Genomic DNA, 22,949 nt, shown 5'->3' on the forward strand with positions numbered 1-22,949 from the left:
GAGCGGTGACTGCGAGCCGCGTGTGGCGCTACCGAATCAGACCTGGCATGAGCGAGTGATGACACAGGTGGAGGGGGGAGTCACCAGGGTAGCTTCCCTTTCCAAGCTTCCGTTTGCTTTTCTTTGAAAGAACGAATAACACCATTTCATAGTATGATTATTTTAACTAAGCTTTCACTAAGCATTATGTTTTAGTGAGTTCTAATTTCCCATTTGATGCCAACATGAGTCTTAATCCTTAACTGCATGAGAAGGCGATGATGACAGAACTATTTTCTTCTGGGTCTTGGCAGGGAAGAGGCCCAGAGTCACTACCATTATTGCAGCAGCATTATTGAGTAGAAAATACACCGAACCAAGTAGGAGTCGAACATTCTCTATTTAAGTCTTTCTCCCTCCTTGGGTAAAATATTGCCTCAGCTTTGTTTTCATTAAAGCCAGAGGTTTGGAATTAAATAATTAAGTTCCTTCTGGATTTACAGTTCTGATTATCAAGGTTCACAGTACTCTCAAGAAAGAAAAATGGGATCGCAGGGTATATGCCCCACTCTAGCTGGAAGACTTACTTTTTGCTAACAGATCTGCATCATATGGGTGAAGATCAGAGTCACATAGATGTTGAAGGAACAGGAAATGCTCAGTAAGAGCAGTGGGTACCAAGGTGGCGGGGCAAGTGCACCTTCCTCACGTAGATGCCAGAATGATATTCCCGTCACGTATCCTGAAGCCTACGTCAGATGCCCGCAATCCTCCTAAACCTGCCCAAACACTCTTGGTCCCCTTAATACTATTCTACCCTCGCAAACATATGCATGCATGTGTGTGGGCACACATGCGCGCGCGCGCGCGCACACACACACACACACACACACACAAAGAACCGAGGGTCATTTTGGAAAGAAACCAAAGAAAATTCTTCAGGAGCCTAGAAAAAGACTAGACTAATTATTTGCTAGTCCTATTGTCAGGCTCTCTGATATTAGCCAAGTTTCATATAGTTTCAGGTTTCAGGTCAAAACATTTACATAAGAGTACCCCTGATGTTTTACAGTGGTTTTTCTTGTTATAAAACTCTCAAAATATTGACCTCCTTGGAAACATTTCTTCTTACACTCCATTGCATTTTATAAATGTCTCTTCTTTGGTTTCTTGAGTTGCCATTATGTACAACCTCATGCCCCCACCCCCACCCCATGAGACTATGAACTCTTTAGATCTATTTCTCATTCTCTGTTGGGTGACATCATCACTGTTTGTTAAGAAAATGATTATTATGTCTCCAAGGATCCAATCTCATACATAACCCACTAAAATAAAATGGAATGCGTTCATGAAAAAGTTGTAGATTTAAAGTCCTAAAGACTAGTATACCTCAAAAAGACGAATAAGCAGCCAAAACAGTTGACTATGAGATGATGGCCACACAGGTTGGAAAAAAAAGAAAAACCAGAAGGCTTTTGTTACTGTCACTGTATTTTCCTTGCAGCAATCTGCCAGTCTTTTAATGCACACAATCGTGTTTCCATTACCGATATAGAGTAGCCACACTATTGAGAGTTTAAAATCATTGCAACTATAATGCACTGATCATGAAACTGAGGCACACACAGTTAGTAAGACCTGTTATGTGCCAAGTATTGTATCAATGGGTAGTGATATAAAAGTAACTAAAATGTATTCCCTGTTCTCATGGAATGCCAACCAGATGTTTAGTGGCCTCCTCAGCAACAAAGCTGGACTGTGAGGTCTCAGGGACCAGAGATCTCATCACTGCCTGCAAAATCACTAGTGCACAGTAGAGTTCCCAGCACATAGGAGTAACACAGTAAGCGTGAAATGAATTTACCATGCCATATTACTTGCTTAGCCATTTTTAATGTAAGTTGCTCATTGAAAAAAAAACAGAGATGTTTACAATTAAGTAAACAGAGTGTCTCTTTTTACATCTGCAAATATGTTCTGTTTATACTATTGCCATTATTTGGATTTATTTATGCCTTTTACATTATTTACCAAAAAATTCTAAATTATGCCTCAACTTAACTTTTATGTCAATCATTCAAAAATATAGAATTTTACCCCTCTTTTATTACTTTCAAGATAATGTGGAAAATAATAATTTCAGAAAGGGAAATAAAGTATAAGTAGGAAATATTTTGATAGGAGTACTTATTTCAAGCCACTGAGTCTGAGTCAATTCTCTGTCATCAGCTTTATATGTATGAATCCACTATACCTTCATAATAATAGCAATAATAAAAATCCAACAGCAACAACAATAATATTGTATTTGACTTAATTCCCTATCTTCTGTACTTTGAGCCAACATCAAGACAATCTGTCTGTGATAATTGATACTTAAAGCTTTTAAGGAGTCTTTACAGGGTATTTTATATCTCTTTCCAAAAGGCCTAGACAAATTGATTTTCGATTTGAAGGATGGCTTTCATCATTTCTTTTTTACAAACTTTTCCACTAAAACTGTTAAGTGCCTAGGTCCAAGGCAATTGAGCACTACATGGAAGGAGGACTTACCTGTAGTTTTGTTTTTCATTTCCTATGTGGAATCTGTCGTATTGTGAATAGGCTCTGTTTCCTTCCCAGTCCATTAACTCGATTCTCAGTGTGTACTGCCTCTGACTAGTTATGGCGAAAATAAACTCATTCCCCAGCCAATATTCACCAGAAGGGTTTCCAAAACCCTGTGAAAGAAGACAGAGATGCAGCTGTTACTTCAGAGATAAACTGTTTTCATATTCAATATTAAACTATGTTCCAAATAATAATAAAACATTTTTTAAAGTAAAGGTATTTCCTTCATATTTTTATACATTTTTTCAATTATTTATTCAATATTTTCCTGCTGTGTCTCTCTGCATTGAGGCTTACATCTAATTCTCATTACAGTAAAACCTGATTTTCACATCTGTATAGATGAAATGTTTTTGGATTAAGTGAATCTGATCAACAGCTTTTTAACCAGTGAACACTCCTCTATCACGGGTAGCTTTTGAAAATGTTTATAAAATTCTAGATAATAAAATATTTTGAACATAATTTCAATATTCTCCAATGACAATTATCAGCATAGTATCAGGCAAATTACTTAATGATATTATTGTCATTTGTGTTTCCATTATTATTTAGAAGTCAAATATGCTTAGATAATAACTTAAACAGATTATTAGCTCTTTGACTTTTCTAGCTTTAACATTTTCATTTTTAAAAAATTTACTTTTTAATTACAATTGACATTATAATATTATATTAGTTTCAGGTGTACGACATAGTGATTAGACATTTATATACCTTACTAAGCAATGAACCCAGTAAGTCTAGTACCCATCCGATAGCATACATAATTATTACAACATTATTGAATATATTCCCTATGTTGTACTTCTGCATGACTATTTTTATAACTGGCAATTTCCACTTCTTAACCCCCTTCACCTTTTTCACCCCTCCTATTTGGTGACTATCAATTTGTATCCATAGCTCATTTCTGTTTTGTTTGTTCATCTAATTTTATTGTTTAGATTCCACATATAAAAGAAATCACGGGGTATTTGTCTTTCTCTGTCTGACTTATTTCAGAAGATATTTGCCAATGATATATCTGATAGGGGCTTAAATATCCAAAATATATAAGGGACTCATACAACTTAACAACATCAAGAAAAATTAAGAAATGGGCAGATCTGAATAGATATTTCTGCAAAGAGGACGTACAGATGGCTAATAGACATACAAAAAAAAAAAAAAAGAAGAAGCTCAATATCATTAATCATCAGGGAAATGCAAATTAAAACTATAATGAGATGACTTTCTTCAATAAATCAACAAATAACAAGAATTGGCAAGGATGTGGAGAAAAGGGAGCCATTGTAAACTGTTTGTGGGATTGTAAATTAGTGCAGTCACTATGGAAAACAATATGGAGATTCCTCAAAAAATTAAATACAAAACTACCATATGACCCAGCAATTCTATTTCTGGATATTTATCCAAAGAAATCCAAAACACTAATTTGAAAAGATAGATGCACCTCTATGTTCATAACATTCTCATTTTAAAATACCAGTTAGCAAACCTGTAAATCCAGAACTGTAATCATGTAAATGCTTCACTGGCATGGATTTGCATTTCGAGGCAGAAGACCTAGTGAGTGAACCTAACTGGCTGCTCTGCACCTGAATCTCAATATGGCTCCATTGTTTGCATTAGGGCAACTCCAGTCATGGCTGTTAAGTGTTCAAAATAGTTTCTTTGTGGGAGGAAAAAAAAAGTGGTATCCCAAAGAAAGCCAGCTCTTAACATTGGAGATGTTAGTGACAGGAAAATAAAGAACCCTAAGAAACTGCTGGCATCCTAGATTTTCTGTATTCACAACTGCCTCAGAGAAGTATTCCTCGGTAATGCTTGAAGTTCAATGTAATTCTCGATCTACATGTTTGTCTTACTGACCAGACTATGAGCTTCTTGAGGAGAGAGCTGTGCTGTATTTGTGAATCCTCAAAGACTAGTGGAATGCTGGCGTATGCTGGGAATTCCATATGTTTCGTTGAAGTTCAAAGATAAAAGAAGAAGGAAGGAAGGAAGGCAGGAAGGAAGGAAGGAAGGAAGGAAGGAAGGAAGGAAGGAAGGAAGGAAGGAAATATAAACTATAGCAATTTGTAATGACAGAGAAGTAACCTTAGAACATAATACTAGTAGGTAATTTGGTTGAATTTCAGGGAAACTTTTCTTAAAGAATCCAGCTTTAAGTAGTTCTTAAAGTGTTCATAATCACTGGAGCTCTGGTTGGAAAAAAGAATCTTGGCTCCACACAAATTAAAATATCTGAGAGCCAGCCCAATGAATCTTCATCAGAGCAAGCTCCCAGTCTGTCTTGTGCACATTAATTTTGCAAGACAAAACCTCCAGTAATAACAGGAGGTACTCCGATGTTTCAGAAAGAAACATTCTGGTTAATTGAAGTATTCATTCATAAAGGTTTTCTCTACATTAAGAAGATGTATGAGGAAAGCAGCAAAATAATCACAGCAATCCTTATCTTCTCAAGACAGATTATTAGAATTTTAAAAAACTTTTATTTCCTTTCAAATTTAATATATATCGACTATAAAGAATTATAGCTACACATATATTCTCCTTTAACCAACTTAGCAAATGAATTAGTGTTCTCCATTCCTACATTAAAATATATTGATGCCCAGGGTGTACTAAAAGCATTAAATGTATCCGTGTACTACTTGTCCCTGCCAATTGAGTTATTTACCAAAGCCAGTTGTGTTTGGTTTCAAAACTGTTTATGCCAGTTCTGCTATTATAATGATAAGATTTATAATGTTTCATAAATAAGTTAAATATTAGTGAGGAAAGAGGTTTTTTTGTTTCGTTCTTTTTATAAAACCTAATTTAAATATTTAGGTTTGCTCTATGAAAGTAAATCACTAGAAAAAAAGCTTTTGAACTATGTGTTGTTGCGACAACTCTAAAAGACTAGGAAAAATGATAAAACATTAGAGAATTTTTAACTTACATTGCTCTGCATGTGTCTTTCTTGCTCTAGTTTAAAAAAAACAAAAGCTAGAAATTTGATGTATTTCATTATGGGAAAGTTTTATGAAAGAACCACTGACCCAGAACTCCAGGGTTTGGCCTTACATTTTAAAAAAATGAGTAAGTGAATGTATATTCTTACATTTAAGTTAAAGTAAAATATATCAGTATATGTAGGCACACTTTTAAAGTTATTCTCCAATTTAACTTAGTTTTTGATTAACTGAACACTCTTTGTCCAGATTGTACTGGGTATATGTTCCCTAAAGATCATCTACTGTAGCTCAGAGCAAAGATATAGGCCACATCGAAGACAGTAAGTACCCCAGTGGCTTCTTCTCTGTTCCTAAGATGCACAAGTCACACTTTGCAAAAGTTCCACAGTGGTAGGAAATAGTAGAACAATTTAGGATGTGTGAAGAATTTTACACTTTCTTATGGCAGTTGGTGTTACATAGCAGGGAAAAAGCAAAGCTTACCTTCTCCAGTGAATAAACGGAACAGAAAGTTCTAGGGGACCGAAGTCAAAGAATTAGCACATTCTCAGTTGCAGCAGCCATTAGAAAGGAAAAGAAGACTGCTGGGATTTTCCTTGCATTTATTCTCAGCTCAGACATGTCACGGTCTCCCTCTAGCCACTTGACAATTCTCTCTTCTCTGTAGTAGTTAAAAGGGATTCGGCGATTATACTGAATGTGAATAAGAAGGCTGGGAATGATGAAGTGTTAAGTTTTAGGTCACATATTTCCATGCTGTTGAAAGCGTTGCATGGATGAAGCTCTCCAGCTTCCCCAGGGGAAAGTGCAGATATCGCCGGCCAGAAACGGACGAGCATTAGTGTCATCCCTACAAGCCCCCATCTCTGCCCTGGCATGCAGGCGTGTACCTCTTCCTAAGTCAGATTAACACCCCTTTCTAAACGGTTCGCTTTTCCCAACTGAAAATAGAGAAAGAAGCAACTAAAAAGGAAGCAACAGCATTTGCTTTGAGAAACCAAAATCCTATTTTACTCACCTTCCCCAAAAACAATCTACACATGCTCTATTGTGGGAGCAAAATGCTGGGCTACAATGAATCAAAATGGCTGTTAGAGAGATATCAGAGGGAGGAAACTCTCTAATAGCTAAAAGTCAGTGATGCAGAAACAACTGTTTCCTCGCAACGATGAAAAATAAATGAAAGACGGGAAAAATGGGTTCCCACATTAGTAAACTGTCTATTGGATAGTTTTTCAGGCAGACCACGAACCCAATGGCTAATAACAAAAGGCTTGGCTTTGATTATAACTTCAACTTCTACTCCTGTTTCCATTCCAGTTTGAAGCCTTTCTGTCACATGTTTGCACCCTTTGACATTATTTCTGAGCCTCAGTTTCCTTCTGCAAAACATGTATAAAAAATGTTGTGTTCCATATAGAGTGTTGCAAAAAAGAAATAAGATACTTAAACCATTTAGCTCATTGTTATACATGAGAAGCACTTAAAAATCTACTTGTTATTATCGTTAGAGGATGTGTCATAATATGTAGTAATTTTCTGTTTACTTGCCTCTCTCCCACAAGACTGTGAGCTATTTAAAGGTAAGTAGATTTCTTTCTACTCTGTATGAGAAAGGGAGCAAAAATAATCTGAGGTCTTGTCTTAGCCTGGAAATTAATAAGGGGATACTGAACAATTATTTAAAAGGCTTTGAGATGCTAGGAACTAATGTATTCTTATGACAAGTTGAGTGTTGATTTATACAAATGAGTACTGTCATTTTAATCTAAGAAGTTAATTATTGAATAAGAAATTAAAACCAACCAGTTGCAATTAGCTCTAAACTCTGACATGAAGCAAAGTGTTGACTACCTTCCTATCCTTACTTCTGCTCGTGAGTGCTAAAGGGAAGCTGTCTCGTTTAACTTTTCCTCTGTCCTGTTTTTTAAAATGCCTTTCTCTTTATATTTCGTAAGTTTTAGGATCTACAAAAGAGGCAATTTTTGAGATCTTAAACCCATGCTAATAAATTGATAGTTCTGACAGTTGCTTTCAACCAGGAGTGCATATCAAAAACAGCTGTGGAGCTTTTCAAAAATATAGATGTCTTGGTTTTCTGCATGGAAGTTCTGACTCAGTATGTCTGGGTGGGTTCAGAGATCTGTATGTTTCAAAACTTCCGCTGGTGAGTGTGCTGTATACCAAAAGTGAAGAATCATATAAACATGATGTGAAATAGCTACTCCGAGAGCAAATTAGAAAGAACATATTAACCAGATCAAGTTATCTAAGTGGTACACGGGAAAGACGTAGGCATAAAACCTCATCTTCATATTCAGCTCCATATTAGGAGGCAAGTTTTGATTATGTATCATGGGACTGTCCTTGAAAAAAGTTCATATTCATGCCTGAAACACAGAGATGGCCATGCACATTAAAAAATAGGTTTTTACATTATTGCATATATAACAGCTTACCGTGGGTCTATATTTTACTACAAATAGCCTGTAACGTTCATAAAAATAAAAATAAAAGCTTATACAAAATTCAGTGCTGATAGTGAAAAAGCAGCAAGTTCTTATTGAATTAATAAACAATAATAAAAATAGAATTCTCCCTTTTAATTCCCTCATATATAAAATATAAGGATGTCATATCACATCCTTTCATGAAAACTACTATATTTAGTTATGTCAATCACAATCACGTGAAACATTTTTATACTGTAATTCAGATCCATTTTAATTGATTTTATTTCTCCTTTAACTCTTTAATAAAAGACAAAAAAAGACACTGAAATTTAACCTAAACTAATGCTGATTTAAAATTCTCCTTAAAACCACATCTTGTTTAAAAAAAGGCACAGAGGAAAGACCAATATTTATACATTTTTGCTAAAACCTGCAGAAATATTCAGTTGTGGTTTGTATTTTTCCAAGTTAATAAAATAATTGTCTCTGATATTTTATCTGTTTTGTCTGATAACGCTCATAGGAAGTGTTGACTTTTTATAGCTAAACACACAATTGAAACTAGACACAGTCCATGTGTGCTATGGGTTTCATCTTTTTTCATATAAATAATTAAAGAAAACAGATAAGAAGTCAAGGTTACTGTGCTGTGGCTCCCAAAGGCTCTTTAATTCACAATTCAGTCTTGCATCTCCTCTAACTGCTTAGACACTCAGCCCAAGAAATATCAAATGAATAATTTCTTTCCACATTTTAAATTCCTTATGTATTTCCCTTTTTAATGTGAAGATGTTAGAATGCAGCTGAAAATGCGCTCTTAATTTCTTTCCGGAAACAAAGAACCCCCAGACAGTATGGTGCTCAGACTGAAATATGTGTGTCAATAGGAAGCTCCCTTTATGAGGGTAATCGTTTACAATACAAAGCCAGGTTGTCTCCAGGCATTAGTCACACTACCTTCTATAAAGTTAGGCCACTAGGGTACTATTTGGACTCCTAGCTTGATTGGACTTCATATGCAAAAGCACTGCCGATTAGTTACTGCTGAAGGCCACTAAATAGTATCCTCATGTTTTGAAGGGGTTAATATAGTTCCCTAAGTGCCTCATTAAACAGGCCCACTCCAGACCTCTCTATAAACATCTTTACAAATCCATAAACCAGATTTTGCTGCATCTCCTCATAAGGAAGTTTAAGTGAAAACAAAGCTCAGGTAAAAGATTTTCGAAGGCTTAATGCCAATGTTAAGAATCGAATAAGTAGCAAGTCTCTCATGTTGAGAAGTTTAAAAATAATAATTATAATACATAATATATATTTGCAATTTCATGTATTGATAATTTTAACTTTTTTTTTTTTTCCTGGAAAACTTATAAGCAAAAGGCAACCCTTAGTCATTGACCAGTATGAACGAAAGGGGAGAGGTAAGGCAGAAAAGAAGGCAGGATGAAATTATTTCTACACTCAGTGACTGAGAAAGAAGTGAAACATCTTAGGTTATATTATATTAGATTAGTGAAGATTGAGGAGGAAGTGGTGCATGGCAAGTTCTTGTTTTCCCAAAGGATGCACAGCCCAGCGGCCCGTTCTTCTGATGCAGGGAGCAGAAGTGGGTGTGATTGATAAGAAATGGCAGAAGGAGTCTACATCCATTCTTTGTCCAGTCATGTTATTTTGTCTTTAAGTGAAAGAAAAGCTCTGGAGGAAACTGAAACACTTTCTACCATGTGTTTTGGTGAAAGTTAACCAAGTTGTAACACGTGATGAATTCTTTTAATTAAAACAAAAAAGTCATTGGACTCATTTTTGCCAAAATGTTTCAGAATTTTGGAGCTGATCTCATTTTCTGACCATACAGAATTGCTGATAAATTATTCTAGTTTGAATAAAACATGATAACATATCTAAAAAGGGGGAGGAGAAACTTCATAAAAGCATCATTAAAGAAACTTCATTAAAGAATAATTCAGTTTTATTCCAATAATAAAAATGCATTGTACATATATGTATTTAGTAAATATTTATAAGACGTAAATAAATGTCAGCCTCTATTACTTAACGTGACTCGTTTGTGAAGGCAACAGATGCTTACAGTCACTAATTCATTATTTTAGAAAGTCACCAGGATGACAACTTTATATTCATTTTTCAATTATAACGAATGTCAATAATAATGTATTACAGATTTGCCTAAATCTATATCTATAGTCTGATACTCAGATGACTTCTTTGGATCCCATTTTAGTGATGAAAATAACCATGAATTAAGATGATTTGCAAAACAATATTTTTGATAGAGTTAAGCAAAATTTTGCAGTCTTTGATGTTTTAATTTTTGGTTATAATAATAATAACAACTACTGTTCGTTGAAAATTCAGTGTGCCAAATGCTTTACTTATATCTAATTCTCATAACATTTTTGCAAGGCATTATTATTAATGTCCCCTTTCAATGAGAGAAAATTAAGGTATGGGTTAAATGATTTGCCAAAAATTACTTCATTTGTAAATGACAGAGTGAAGACTCAAAACGTTAATACAGATAGAATGTAAGGTCTTCTTTTAGAACTTAGGTGTCCTTTCCTCCAAAATGTTCTTAGAATCACATGGGCAGAAAGAGACCTCAGAATCAAACCAACACTCCATTTCTCCATAACAATCCTGAAACATGGCTATTTACCTACTACTGGCATTTCCATTGAAGATGGGTCCTCACCCATTCATGTTAGAAAGAATCATTAGAGAGTTTTGTTCATACTTAGTTAAATTTTGCCTCTCTGGAATATTCCTCCATTCATCATGGAGATTCATTCTTTAGAGCAATGTTAAAATGCAGATTCTAATTCAGGAGGTCTGGGGTGGAGCTTGAAAGTTTGTATTTCTAATAACTCCCAGACAACGCTATGGCTGCTGGTCCCTAGACCATACTTTGAGTAGCAGGCTCCAGTACTACACACCTCCATTCAGTTAATTAAAATTAGTAGTTGATAATTGGTCACGGGGATGGGGAGCATGGCATAGGGAATGTAGTTAGCATTAATACGATGGAGGGCCAGGGGAGGGAGGGTGCAATTGGGGGGATCGTTTTTGAACTATATAGATGTCTAACCAATGTACTGTATACTTGAAACTAATTTAAATAAATAAATTAAAAAAATAGCTATCTGACTGATTTACACCTAATTCTTTTTTCTCCAGGCTAGACACTTGACTATTCACCTGCTCCAGATAAGGTTTCCAGATTCCTCCCATGCTGTTTGTATCCTCTGGGATAAATGTCCATTTTGGAAAACCACCAGAATTGAAAGTGTATTCTTGATGTAAGCAGACCATGACAGACACCAATGATTCTGCATTTTTTTTTTTTTTTGCAACTAAAGACTACTATTAATGTAGACTGTGTAGATAGGTCTTTGTTTTTTAGTACTCAACAACATAAAATAAGCTTATAACCAAGTAAATCTTGCCATCTTTCAAATACTAGTTTCTTAAGCTAATTGGTGACATTTATCCCATATTCTCATAGTTAATTTTGTGTATATTTGGTCTGATTTAACATTTATCTCTGTAGAATTCTATTTTGTTGGGTTCAGCCTACCTTTCTATCTTGAGCTTGTTTATTGAAGATGTCAAGTTTCCAACTTTGTGTAGCTCAAACCTTCATTAACCTACTTTTAGAGTGTTCAATTTAGTATCAATAAAAATGTTGTAGATGCCGAGGCACTACTAGAGACCTCCCTTTATTTATAAAAACCCTTTGTTTACTGTCATTCAACAAGCTATGAACCTACTAATGGGTGAACTACGATGTTGACCAACTATAGTTTTTACATTATTTACAAGAATATCAACACAGAATTTAGGTTAACAGAGCATTTCTCTTCACCTTTTTCTTTATTTTCTGAGAGAGGAAGTTATCAAAAAGATGAATGTTGTCAAGAGAAGAATGACTCAGAAGATTTAGATGTGAAAAATGAGAATTAGTCCATAAATGGAAATCCTCTTCCATTACTGTGCCTCAATATTCTGTCAACAGATTTTAATACTTAATATTGTTAGGCATTTGTTATGTAATTACTGTATTATGAATGATTTCAACCAGCTACTATGTGGTATCTTGGAAAAGTTCATCTCCCAACTTGTTCATTTTCCTCTTAAAATGAAGACAATATTAGCTATCATTCACTACAGGATTGATATAGATTACGTAAGAATTTGTTTATAGGGCTAGCACATGTTAGTCACTGAAAAGGTTAGCTACAAGCATGGTGATGATGATAGTGATGTCTAATCTTACTCTGGAGACCCCAGTGACCCATGGCTCACAGTTCACACCCTTGTGTACTTCTCTTACCTTGAATCTGAACTAGCTCTGTCATTAATAACAACAACGACAACAACAAAAATGCAGTGAAAGTAAAATCGTGCTATTTCCGGGTCTTTAAAAGGCCTGGAAGCTTCTATTTTCGTGCTTGGGAGATGACAACTGCCACATAAGAAGTCTGATGGCCCTGGATAATTGGACTGGGAGAAGCCCAACCCAGCCACATGGAGGAGCTCTCAGTCAACAGCCAGCAATGATTTGCGAGCCATGTCACTGAGGCCATTGGTAGTAGCTGTCCTGTTCCACAACCACAGCCCTGCACGCCTTTCTTGCCCTGGCTCACATACCCGGCCTGGGTCTGAGTTCTAGCTTCCCCCACCCTCATTCCACCAGGAACAAATCCAGGCAATACATAACAGTGCACCAAAGAATTTCAGCAATACATTTTTCTTTCTAATGCACACATGGAAATAATTTACTGAAAATGATTTATGAGTGTTTTATGTTTAATGAAATTAATGTCACTAATTCATCATCTTATTTTTAAATAACTGAAAAACACCTAAAAATGCAAATGTTTATCACATAGTGTGGTGAAGACAACCTTATAATAAAACATCAACAACCACTAAATTCTTCCATCTTACCATTTTATATTCTTTCCAACCTCTTTGGAAATCCACACTTCCATCTTCACGATGTTGTATTACAGTCCAACCTCCCCCACTAAGATCCATATTGCAAAATACCTGACAGAAAAGGAAAAGTAAAGTCGCAAAAATTATGTCTATTTTAAAGAAACATATATTAGACATGTTTTAAAATAGAAATAGGATGGATAGGCATATAGATAAAAAGAATGACAATTACTATCTGAAAAATATTAATTTACATATCTTATTAGTTATTTTTCTTACATTTGAGTTTCTGATTAAGTTCCATCAAAGATGTATAAATTACTTATAAACATTTTAATCAGTCAGCTGAAAATTGCCTGTCTCAGACTATAAAATTTTTTTAAAAACTGTTTTAAATGGTAATATGCACTTGTATATGTTCATTTTTTAAAATTGATACTAAAGTTTCCAAAACATAAGGTTTTGAATTTTAAAATCTGTAATTAATTGAAATGACAATATAATAATAAGAAAGGTTTTGGAAAAATAATTTTTAAAAAATCGTTCATATTTAGCTATTACATATTTCATTGCATATTAACTTCTATATACTGACATACTACAATAATCATTCTTGATGGTTCAGTGTTACATTAGAGGCAAAATTTGGTCCCTGGCATATGAAGAACACGTTTTTTTGCATGAATTTTCGTCATGAACAATAAGAGGAGAACATGACATACTGTATATCTTCTGACGGCAGTAAGCATTTCTTTCCCATGTGGAAAAGTTATCCAAATCTCTCAAAGACTTATGCTTATTTCAATTATTCTAAATACAATAGTATTTATTTAGAAATTTATTCATTTTCCCCCAGAGTCCACTGAAGGAGAGAAACATATCTGTAATGTGATTATTTTTGGAGAGCAATCACTATAATTGATGCAGCATGAATTTGACAGCTTGATTATTCAAGGGCCCAGCTATGAGGAACACTGCTCCCCTGGCACCTGACTACTAAATGATTTTTGAGGCTGGCTAAAGGTGTAGATATGACGCAGGCAGACTGTGTGAGCATAGAGCTAAACTATGACTAAAGGAAATAAACTTCAAGTGTTTTCCCTAAGGCACCAAATTTGGAGCACAGATAGCTAAAGGGTACGAAAACAATGGCAAGAACTGTCAGTCAAAGGACAAATTATCCATGTACTTTCTCAGAGTGAAAGAAACTAAAGGATACGTGCCTATTAGTGAGCATGTAAATAGGAAAACTGCTGGAGGGCTAACTCTCCCTCTAATTGGACAACAGCCACCCATCAGGATGTCTTCATAATCCCTAGGAATTGACTCACCTCCAAGATTATAAATGTGAAATTCCTCTCTCTGTCTCAAAGTTTCCCCTCAACTGATCCCTTCTGTACCTGCTCGTTGTCCTCAACATAACCTTTAGCTAGTCTTTTGTCCTCCTTAATTCTAATTTGTTCATTCACTTAGTTTTCAGTCAACAGCATTTTGGGGCACTGATTCTGTATTATAACTGGAGATATGATGGATAAAATATGTCCTGAAAATGCCTATAAGTTTCAATATTGACTGCTCCTGTGGGATTGAGGAGATGTAGGTGTCCACAATTTTCAACTCCAGTGACCTGAGAATGATAAAGACAGATCTAAATGAGAAATTTAAGGAAGAAAGCTAACATATGAGTAAAGAATGATCATTGTTTTGGACATATAGAGTTTGAGGTAACATAGTCATCCAAAAGGGGAAGTTTATTGTTTGGAGATGATCTACTGGACCAAGGATAACAACATGAACAGGAGAATAAGGGAATAAGAAAAGAATAGCTATTAAGAATGGCATGTTTGTTAAGTGCCAGATAATTTAAACTTTACATGCATTTTCTAACTTATCTCACAATCACCGTATGGTGTAGGTATGATTATTATCCCCATTTTACAAATGAAAAAAAAAATGAGGCTTACAGTATTTCAGTAACTTACCAATGGTTATTATTAAAAACAAGTACTGGTACTAAGATTTGAACCCTAGGCATATCTAATTCAAAACTGTATTGGAAGTAATATGTTTGAAAATAGTAGCTGATAACTGGAAGATAGATTATTTAAATAAGTAAAGAAAAAAGTGGAAAGCACTGTGTGTGTGTGGAAGGGAGGAGGGCCCAAGAATGGGCTTTGGTTAGCAAATGATGGAGATAAAATATGTCCAAAAACTTTAGTCAGAGACTTCATTTTGTTTGCTGCTGTTTTCAACGCCTAGAGCAGTGCCTAGCCTATAGTCAATACTAAATGAATATTTGTTGCATAAATAGAGATACAAGAAGGAAATATAAAGTAGAAATGAAATGCTATAAAATATGCAGATGAATTTTGAGTTGGGGAAGTGATCGACTTAATGAAATATTCCAAAGTAGTCAAGACAAATAAGATTAAGAAAATATATACTTTAATTTAAAATGAGGAGCCATTAGTGACCTTGAGGAGAGACAGTGCAGGATTCCTATGAGAATAAAATCCAGATGGTAGAGTTTAAAGAGGGCATAGGTGGTGATTCAAGACAAGCAGCCAAGGTGGAATCGTACTGGTGAAACTTAAGAGTAAGTGAAAATGTCAAGGAAACATTTTGCTAGGGGAAACTTATGTCACCCACTTCTTAATTAAATTTTACCTTGCCTTGACTAGTTAATCCAGAATTTTTTCCACGTTTTTATATCCTGATTGCCTGAAATTTTGCCAAACTGTGCTTGCAAACCTATAAAGTCCACTTCCATGCTCAGGGAAAGAAATAACTACATTTATAAATGTAGTGTGTAGAGAAAACTATTCTTTACAAATTTTTAATTATTATTATTAAAATTCTGTGCAGAGTTTTAAAATCACTCACAAAGTTTAGAAAAAGATAACTTTTCTTTTAAACAAAGGTATCCAGTAACTTGAAAACATTAAGATGTACTGAGAGCCTTTCTTAGATAAAGAACCAGAGAGAGTTAGAGCTACACAGAAGACGGAAGTTACGCAGGCAGATTACTGTGTTGGCAGCTGAGGTGCAGAGAAGTTAAGAGGCTGCACATAGACTCCACAATTCTAATTAGGACTCTCAGTAATAACAGCAATGATAACAGCTGCCATTTGTGAAATATGGGCACAACAGAACTGAATGGCATTTGGGTTAGGGACATGGACTTGGGTGCTAGATTACTTATGTTCTAATTTCACCTCTGATCTCATTCTCTTGAATTTTTTTCAAGGACTAAATGAATCAATGTATACAGAGCTTTTAGTATAGTGTTTGGCACATAATAGGTTTTGCCATTACTCGCATCTGTTGGATGTATGTTACATATGAGATAATATGTATTCATGTTATGCATTATATACTTTGTATATATCTCATATATTGTAATATTGTTTACTGTTTTATATAACTACATATCATTTATTGTTTATAACTTATTATAAATGATATAGAATGTACAAAGCCAAAATATGTAGAAATTCAATAAATTGTCCTTATGATTATGATCAGCAGCTTATTGTTAATAATACTGGCAGTACTAACCTTTGCAAATTCTATTTTTTATCACACACACACACACACACACACACACACACACAGATATATAGTTAAGAAATTGGACTCACTCCAGAAAAAATTTCCAGTCAGAAGAAAAATAAAAAGCCTATGCTTAACAGATGAAGGAAGTTCAAGAAAATAGGTGGTTGGTTTCAAAAGATTTGAGACGTGAAAGGACTTGAAAAGGTCATTTGCCAATATCGTGTGGTCTGTGCCATCTGGCGGTTTGCTTCCTGTAGACAAGGGCCCTGCTACATTTACTGTGCCGGTTGCATTTATTGATCATATGACTTGAGCTTAACTCTATCCAAGAAAAGATTGAACTGGCTCCTGTCCCAGGCAAGGTCAAAGCTTTCAAGCATTAAATACCTTTTAACATAATACAGAGATTTAAACCCAAACAAAAGGCGAAATTTGATTCACATAGTTCTTATGTTTTTATGCTCCATACAAGTTGGAATGATTAGGCTTGTGGGTGTTAATTATTTTTCCATTACCTTAAATGAAAAAGGCTCAACACAGTTGTTGTAGTCCTTTCCCAAGAATTAGGGAATTATGAATTCAGAAACAAGTTTTAAATATTTTATAAGGAGAAGCAATTTCATGTTTTGTTTTTTGGGGTGAAACTACGCTAGCTATAGTGCATTTGGTTTTAACAACTTATGAAATGAAAGGAAAAATCCCATTTCCTACTACTATTTATTGAAGGGTATTCAGAGAGGAAAATAACCATAAGCCATTAATAATATAAAAATAAAAGGTAAATATATAAATGATCTAATTCTTAGTTTCTATCTACTTGAAAAATTAAATGTCCTAGAAGACCACCACTGGCTTCCCATCACATTTGAAAATACAGCACTTTCTAACTTTTGCAGACATTCTTTTTTGGCATGAAACGATGCCAAGCAAAACAAAAACTACATAATAATTCTGTATGCTTGCAACTCTCGCTCTGACTAAAAGATGAATAATTTCTGTTAATAATTTTCATCAATTGCCTACATAGCCCAATTTTATTGCTTGGCTCATTTCCATATCATACATATTTGAAGTTTTTGTTTTCTTTTGCTTTAATAAAGGCTTGTTTTGAGTTTCTTACCCTTGCTAGAACTTCTACAAGCATTACAATGAGCAAAGCTTTTGCTAAGAATATCCAAAAGCAACACCAAACTTTATAACTACAAAGCATTATCTACTTGGAAGGGTGAGGGTCCTAAAGACGCATTTTCCAAGCACTTTATAGGACTGAGAGATTTATATCAAATGGGAGAAGAAAATGAGATTATAGAGTGAAAGGGAATGAGATGGTTTATAATCAGAGCATGAATATTTTACATAATTTTCTGATAAACTCCTGTGTCATTCACATAATATTCATATTAAAAATTATAAGTAGTGCAACTTCAGTCATCACTAATATACATAATTATCCCACTTAGCCCCTTTTAAGATGCTGACGTCTGAAGTTGATTCTTTGTTGCAGAGCCTGTGTTTAATATGTGATCTGGGCAAATTAATTTTCTAAAACAGGAACAATAGGAGTATTTATCTTATGGGGTTAAAGGAGAGTAAACACATAAACATATATCTAAAGAACTTAGAATAGGACTTAGAAAACTAAATGCTCAATACATTTGAACTATTGTATTAATCAGCTTCTAAATTACATTGGGGAAATTCACACAATATTTAGTTTTACTAATGCCAAGCTGTGTGAATATAATACGGGATTTTTTAAAAACTATGCTACCTACAAAGACATACAGATGTATCAGTCTAGAGTATTCATCTCCATAGCAGAACAGCATTACCACTTGTGAGAGGGTCCGTCACCATAGAGGGAAATGATTAAACAAGGGAATGAACACCTAAGTCAAGAAGGAGGCTTTAGCCTTTCTCCCTTCTGCTCAGTTATCTCCTCCTCTCACTGTTTTCTGCTATTATTTCCAGTAAAACAGTCTAATGACAGTCCTGAGCAGGTGACATGAGGATGGCCCTGGGGCCATTTCTGCGGGGATAAAATTTGCCTATTACAGGCCTGTACTGATATGATGCTAATCCGCTAAGGCTACTATTTTTCCCTAGGCCCAAATCTCAGAAACTTTTTAATCTAGCAGATATTTTACATCAGTGATTTTAATATTTCACATTTTGTTTATTCAAGAACAACTCTGAAGCTCCATAATATGCAAAATTCATCATTTTGCAGAGGTGTAACTTTAAATCGTGTTATCCTGGTGACTCCAACATAGGAGTCAGCCACTGACCCAGTGAACTGGACCCACTCTTTTACGCAAGTATGAAAAGCAAACTTATTCAAGCTTATGAGTTAGCGTTCAAGGTTCTGAGTTATTCAAGATAATGAGTTAAGATAGGATATTTTCCTTTCACCTTAATAGGAGGAGTGGTTCAGCAAATAGCCTGTATGTCATTTATATCTCAAAACATTTTGAACTAGAATAGAGTTGTGGTTCTATATGAATTGAAGTTCATGCAATGATCAACACTGCATTTGTGATGCTCACTATGGCTACATGATTGAACTGGTGACAGAGTGAAAAAAATTCTAAAAGTGTGCATGTTAATCTAAAAACTTTAAAAAACATGTTATTTTTATTTTATTTATTATTTCTTTTGAAATTGACTTATTTTTAATTCTTTACTATCACCACATATTTGACCCCTTTTATCCCATCTACCTCTCCCCTTCCCTCTACCCTCTGGTAACTACTAGTCTATTGTCCAGGAAAAATATTTTATTTTTAGATTCATACGAATCATAGAATCATTAGGAGTCTAAAAGGAGGGTCACTCAATGTTTTAAGTTTGCTTTATTTTTATAGTCAAGTTATATTATGGTGGGACTGACAATAATTTAGGATTTCTTTCAGGTCTTGGGCAGTACTTAAAATAAATTACAGAGAATATTTTTGTTAGCTCCACTTCTTATCCCCAGAACAGTTGCTGACCACTTTATATGCTACATGTATGGAGTATGAGTATGTGGGTGTCCCCATGCCATGTATGTGTATGTGTATGAGCTGAATTTAAGCTTAGGTATGATTTTAAGCATCAGCAAGCAGAGTAGGAAGGCTTCAAGTCATATGATCCAAAGGATTCAAAATGTTCCTCCTTACAGTAAGTTACCCTCTTCTTCTTACTCCTAGACCTGCCATTGTAACTACACAGCTTTTGTTATTCTTCTTATTATTTATTCTTCTTCTTATTATTATTATTTTAAAGCCATGGGGAATTTGATTCAGTGGGATCTTGCACAGAAGCCTAAAAAGAAAAAGAGGTGAAACCAAACGTCCCTGGTAGGTGGTCCAGGTAGCAATGTACAGAACTGTGCCTGTCACCTCTTTCACCTTGTGCTTTCTCCACCCCTCCTTCCTGTGACAGAATTGTGTGCAAGGCCTCTTTTTAGGGTAAAACTTTGCCCCAGCCAAGGGGAAAAAAACCCCAAAAAACTACTGAGCTAACTTAAACCACTACTCCTTATTGAAATCAGGAGAGAGAAGATGCTGGTAGAGTCCAGACTCCCCCTCTTGCTAACTGCGTGACAGCTGACAAACTGGTTTCCAAGTTTCCCTCACCAATCGAAGAAAGCTAATAATCGGGAGGAGTAAATTAATTAGGCTCACTTACTATATACTACATAGAGGTGTTAATATTGTCATTAGCGAGACTTCATTCATTCATTCATTCATTCCAGCACATATTTACTAAAGACCTATGATGTGTCAGAAACTATGTCGAGTCCCAGAAGTTCAAAGATAAAAAGGTACGTGTAATGGACTAATGCTTGTACATAAAAAAGAAGGAATTCTTGCCATTTGCAACAATGTGGATGAACCTTAAGGATATTATGCTAAGTGAAGTAAGTCAGACAAAGACAAATATCTTCTGATTTCATCTAATTGTGGAATCTAAAAAAAAAAAAATGAACAAACAAAACAAGAAAAAACAGACTGCTGGTTATCAGAGGGAAAGGGGGTTGGTGAGGTGGGCAAAATGGATGAAGGGGGTCAACTGGATTGTGACGGATGGTAACTCGCCTTTGTGGTGATAACTTTATAATGTATACAAATATCTAATTATTATGTTGTACAGCTGAAATTAATATAATGTTATATATCAATTTTACTTCAATTAAAAAAAAGAAGAAGAGGTAGAATTCTTGACCTTGTAGAACTTCGATAGTTAGAAAGCCGTGCAAATTTGCTTGAGGGAATCAGGAAAGGCCTTCCAGGAGCATTTGCACAGTCCCCAGAAGACACAGAGACAAGGGACTGGTACTGCAGGGGGCCAAAGAGAGGAGAAAGGTGTTCCATCCTTTGAGGATGAAGCACTGGAAAGGCAAACAGTCCTCTTGGAGCCTGGGGCATCTAGCTAAAGCTTTGACGTGTTATAAAGGCTCTTCATAAACCTTGTTTCAACAGACTGTCTCTATCACTACATTTCTACAGTACATTATAATTATCCATGTAATTGTCTGTCTTCACCACTATACTGAGAATTGTTTGTTCTGTATTATGTCTCTAGTCGGTGACTGACAAATGAATGACATACACTTGATATGTGTTGAATGAAGGAATGGATGGATGATCTAATGAATAAACAGGGAGAAAGTGTATAAAAGAGATGTGACAGCGGGAAGATAGTGTTTTCTTACTTTGAAATTTACTTTGGATCCTGTTCAATATACTAATGAATCCTATCATTCAACCCATTCTTTTAGGTTAATATAAAAAGCAAATTCTTTTAAGATTATGAGTTAATATAGAATATGTTTCTCTCACCCTAAGGAGCAGTGATTCTGGAAATAAGTCCCTAGCTTTATCTCCACAGTATCTGGACTGTAGATGATGTGTGCCATCTGGATCCTTAAGACATTGGAAGATGGCTCCTAACTCTTCTATATGCACTTGAAGTACATGTGACTTCGGTATGTAATCTGTATAAGGCAAGCATTTATGAGCAATGGGACATCCCGGGAATAAAAAGAGAATAAATAGAAAACTTTTTGTAGAGGAATGGGAGGTGCAGGAGTTGGGGAAGGTCTGTACAATAGGTTTTCATCTTTTATAGGCCCAGGAAACACAGTATTTTTGAGGAAAGCTCTCAGCCATATATATATTCAGTTTAACAAGCTCACAAATCAATCTTATTATTCAGCAATTCAACTAGGATCTGCTTTACATCTCGTAAACAAACACTTCTGGTTTTACCTTTTTGGGTTCTGGCATATTATTAATATAAATAGTGTAGATTCCACTTTTATTAAAACCAGCTTGATATACATCTGCACAGTCTCTAAATGGTTTCTCTTCCTCTTTTTTTCCTCCCTTTAGTAAAACTGCAAAAAAAAAAAAAAGAAGAAGATTGTAATATGTGAATAGGAATAGCAGTACCATTACCGCCCAAATGAATTTCAGTATAAACTAAGCAAGTCTTCATTTCCTCCAAACAAATGTCGATACTGCATTTACTGAAAAATCCATCATAAAGACAATATAAGATTTTGAGGTGACTCACAAAATTTCAAAGCTTAAGGAAAAATCCATATAGCAACTTTTAGTTGAATACTTTTTATATTTTGCTTAATTTCTTAAATCTTGTTTTTCTCTAATTAAGGTTTTCCAGAACATCAACTTAAGAGATAAACGATGTGATCATGTAATACCTCTAACTTGTTATAATAATGTCAGTAATCCTGCAAAATTTCTAAAAAATTCTTACCTATATTTCACAGGAAAGTTTTTAAAAATGCTAAAGCAGTTTTGGAGGAGAAAGAGATGAAGATAGATTCAAACGTAAAAATACAGTATGGGGTTTAAAACACTAAAAATAGGTAGAACTATTTTTCTGTGGCTTTAGATTATAAAGGTCCTGGAAATTTTTATTTAAAAAAAATCCTCTCAAATTATTAGATTTAGAAAGTAGAAAAGAATCTCTGATCCAATTTAACTACCTAGAAAGAGAAGGAAACTAGACTTTGTTTTTTACATTTCATACCCTAAAGTTTAAAGTATTAGATAGATGACTCACAAATGAAAAAAAAAAAAGTGAATACAATTCGAAATTAAGTTATATAGGAGAAGAGCTCAGAAAAGGCAGAAAGTCAAGTGGAAAATAAATTTAATTAGAAATAGTCTTTACTGAGAACTTAATTTCATTAACTAAGCTTGATCCATTATTAAGCTCTTATTAATGAGATCAAAATACAAAAATAACTCAGATTTAGTAGTCTTGAGGTAAAGATATGGGTGGTATATTAGAAAATATTTATGATTTAGTATTTCCTAATAAATACATATTATTTAAATAATTGGTTTCCTTATTCTTTTTCTAGAAGTAATGATTAACAATATTTTATTATTTTACCCTTAAAGTC

At 34.7% G+C, this 22,949-nt stretch overlaps 1 protein-coding gene across 3 annotated transcripts in view; it reads right to left on the bottom strand.

The window, feature by feature from the left end:
- ANGPT1 (angiopoietin 1) overlaps positions 1-22,949 on the bottom strand; it is a 226,682-nt gene that overhangs the window by 32,718 nt on the left and 171,015 nt on the right. For all 3 annotated transcript variants that reach the window (XM_016147437.2, XM_016147438.2, XM_036232970.1), the window contains exons 5-7: positions 21,784-21,911; positions 12,986-13,087; positions 2,536-2,702 (exon numbers count right to left, since the gene is read on the bottom strand). In XM_016147437.2, the coding sequence (XP_016002923.1) occupies positions 2,536-2,702; positions 12,986-13,087; positions 21,784-21,911 (397 nt within the window). The remainder of the gene's footprint in view (positions 1-2,535; positions 2,703-12,985; positions 13,088-21,783; positions 21,912-22,949) is intronic.

The sequence above is a fragment of the Rousettus aegyptiacus genome, unplaced genomic scaffold (assembly GCF_014176215.1).
Source record: "Rousettus aegyptiacus isolate mRouAeg1 unplaced genomic scaffold, mRouAeg1.p scaffold_m13_p_15, whole genome shotgun sequence".
Lineage (NCBI taxonomy): Eukaryota > Metazoa > Chordata > Mammalia > Chiroptera > Pteropodidae > Rousettus > Rousettus aegyptiacus.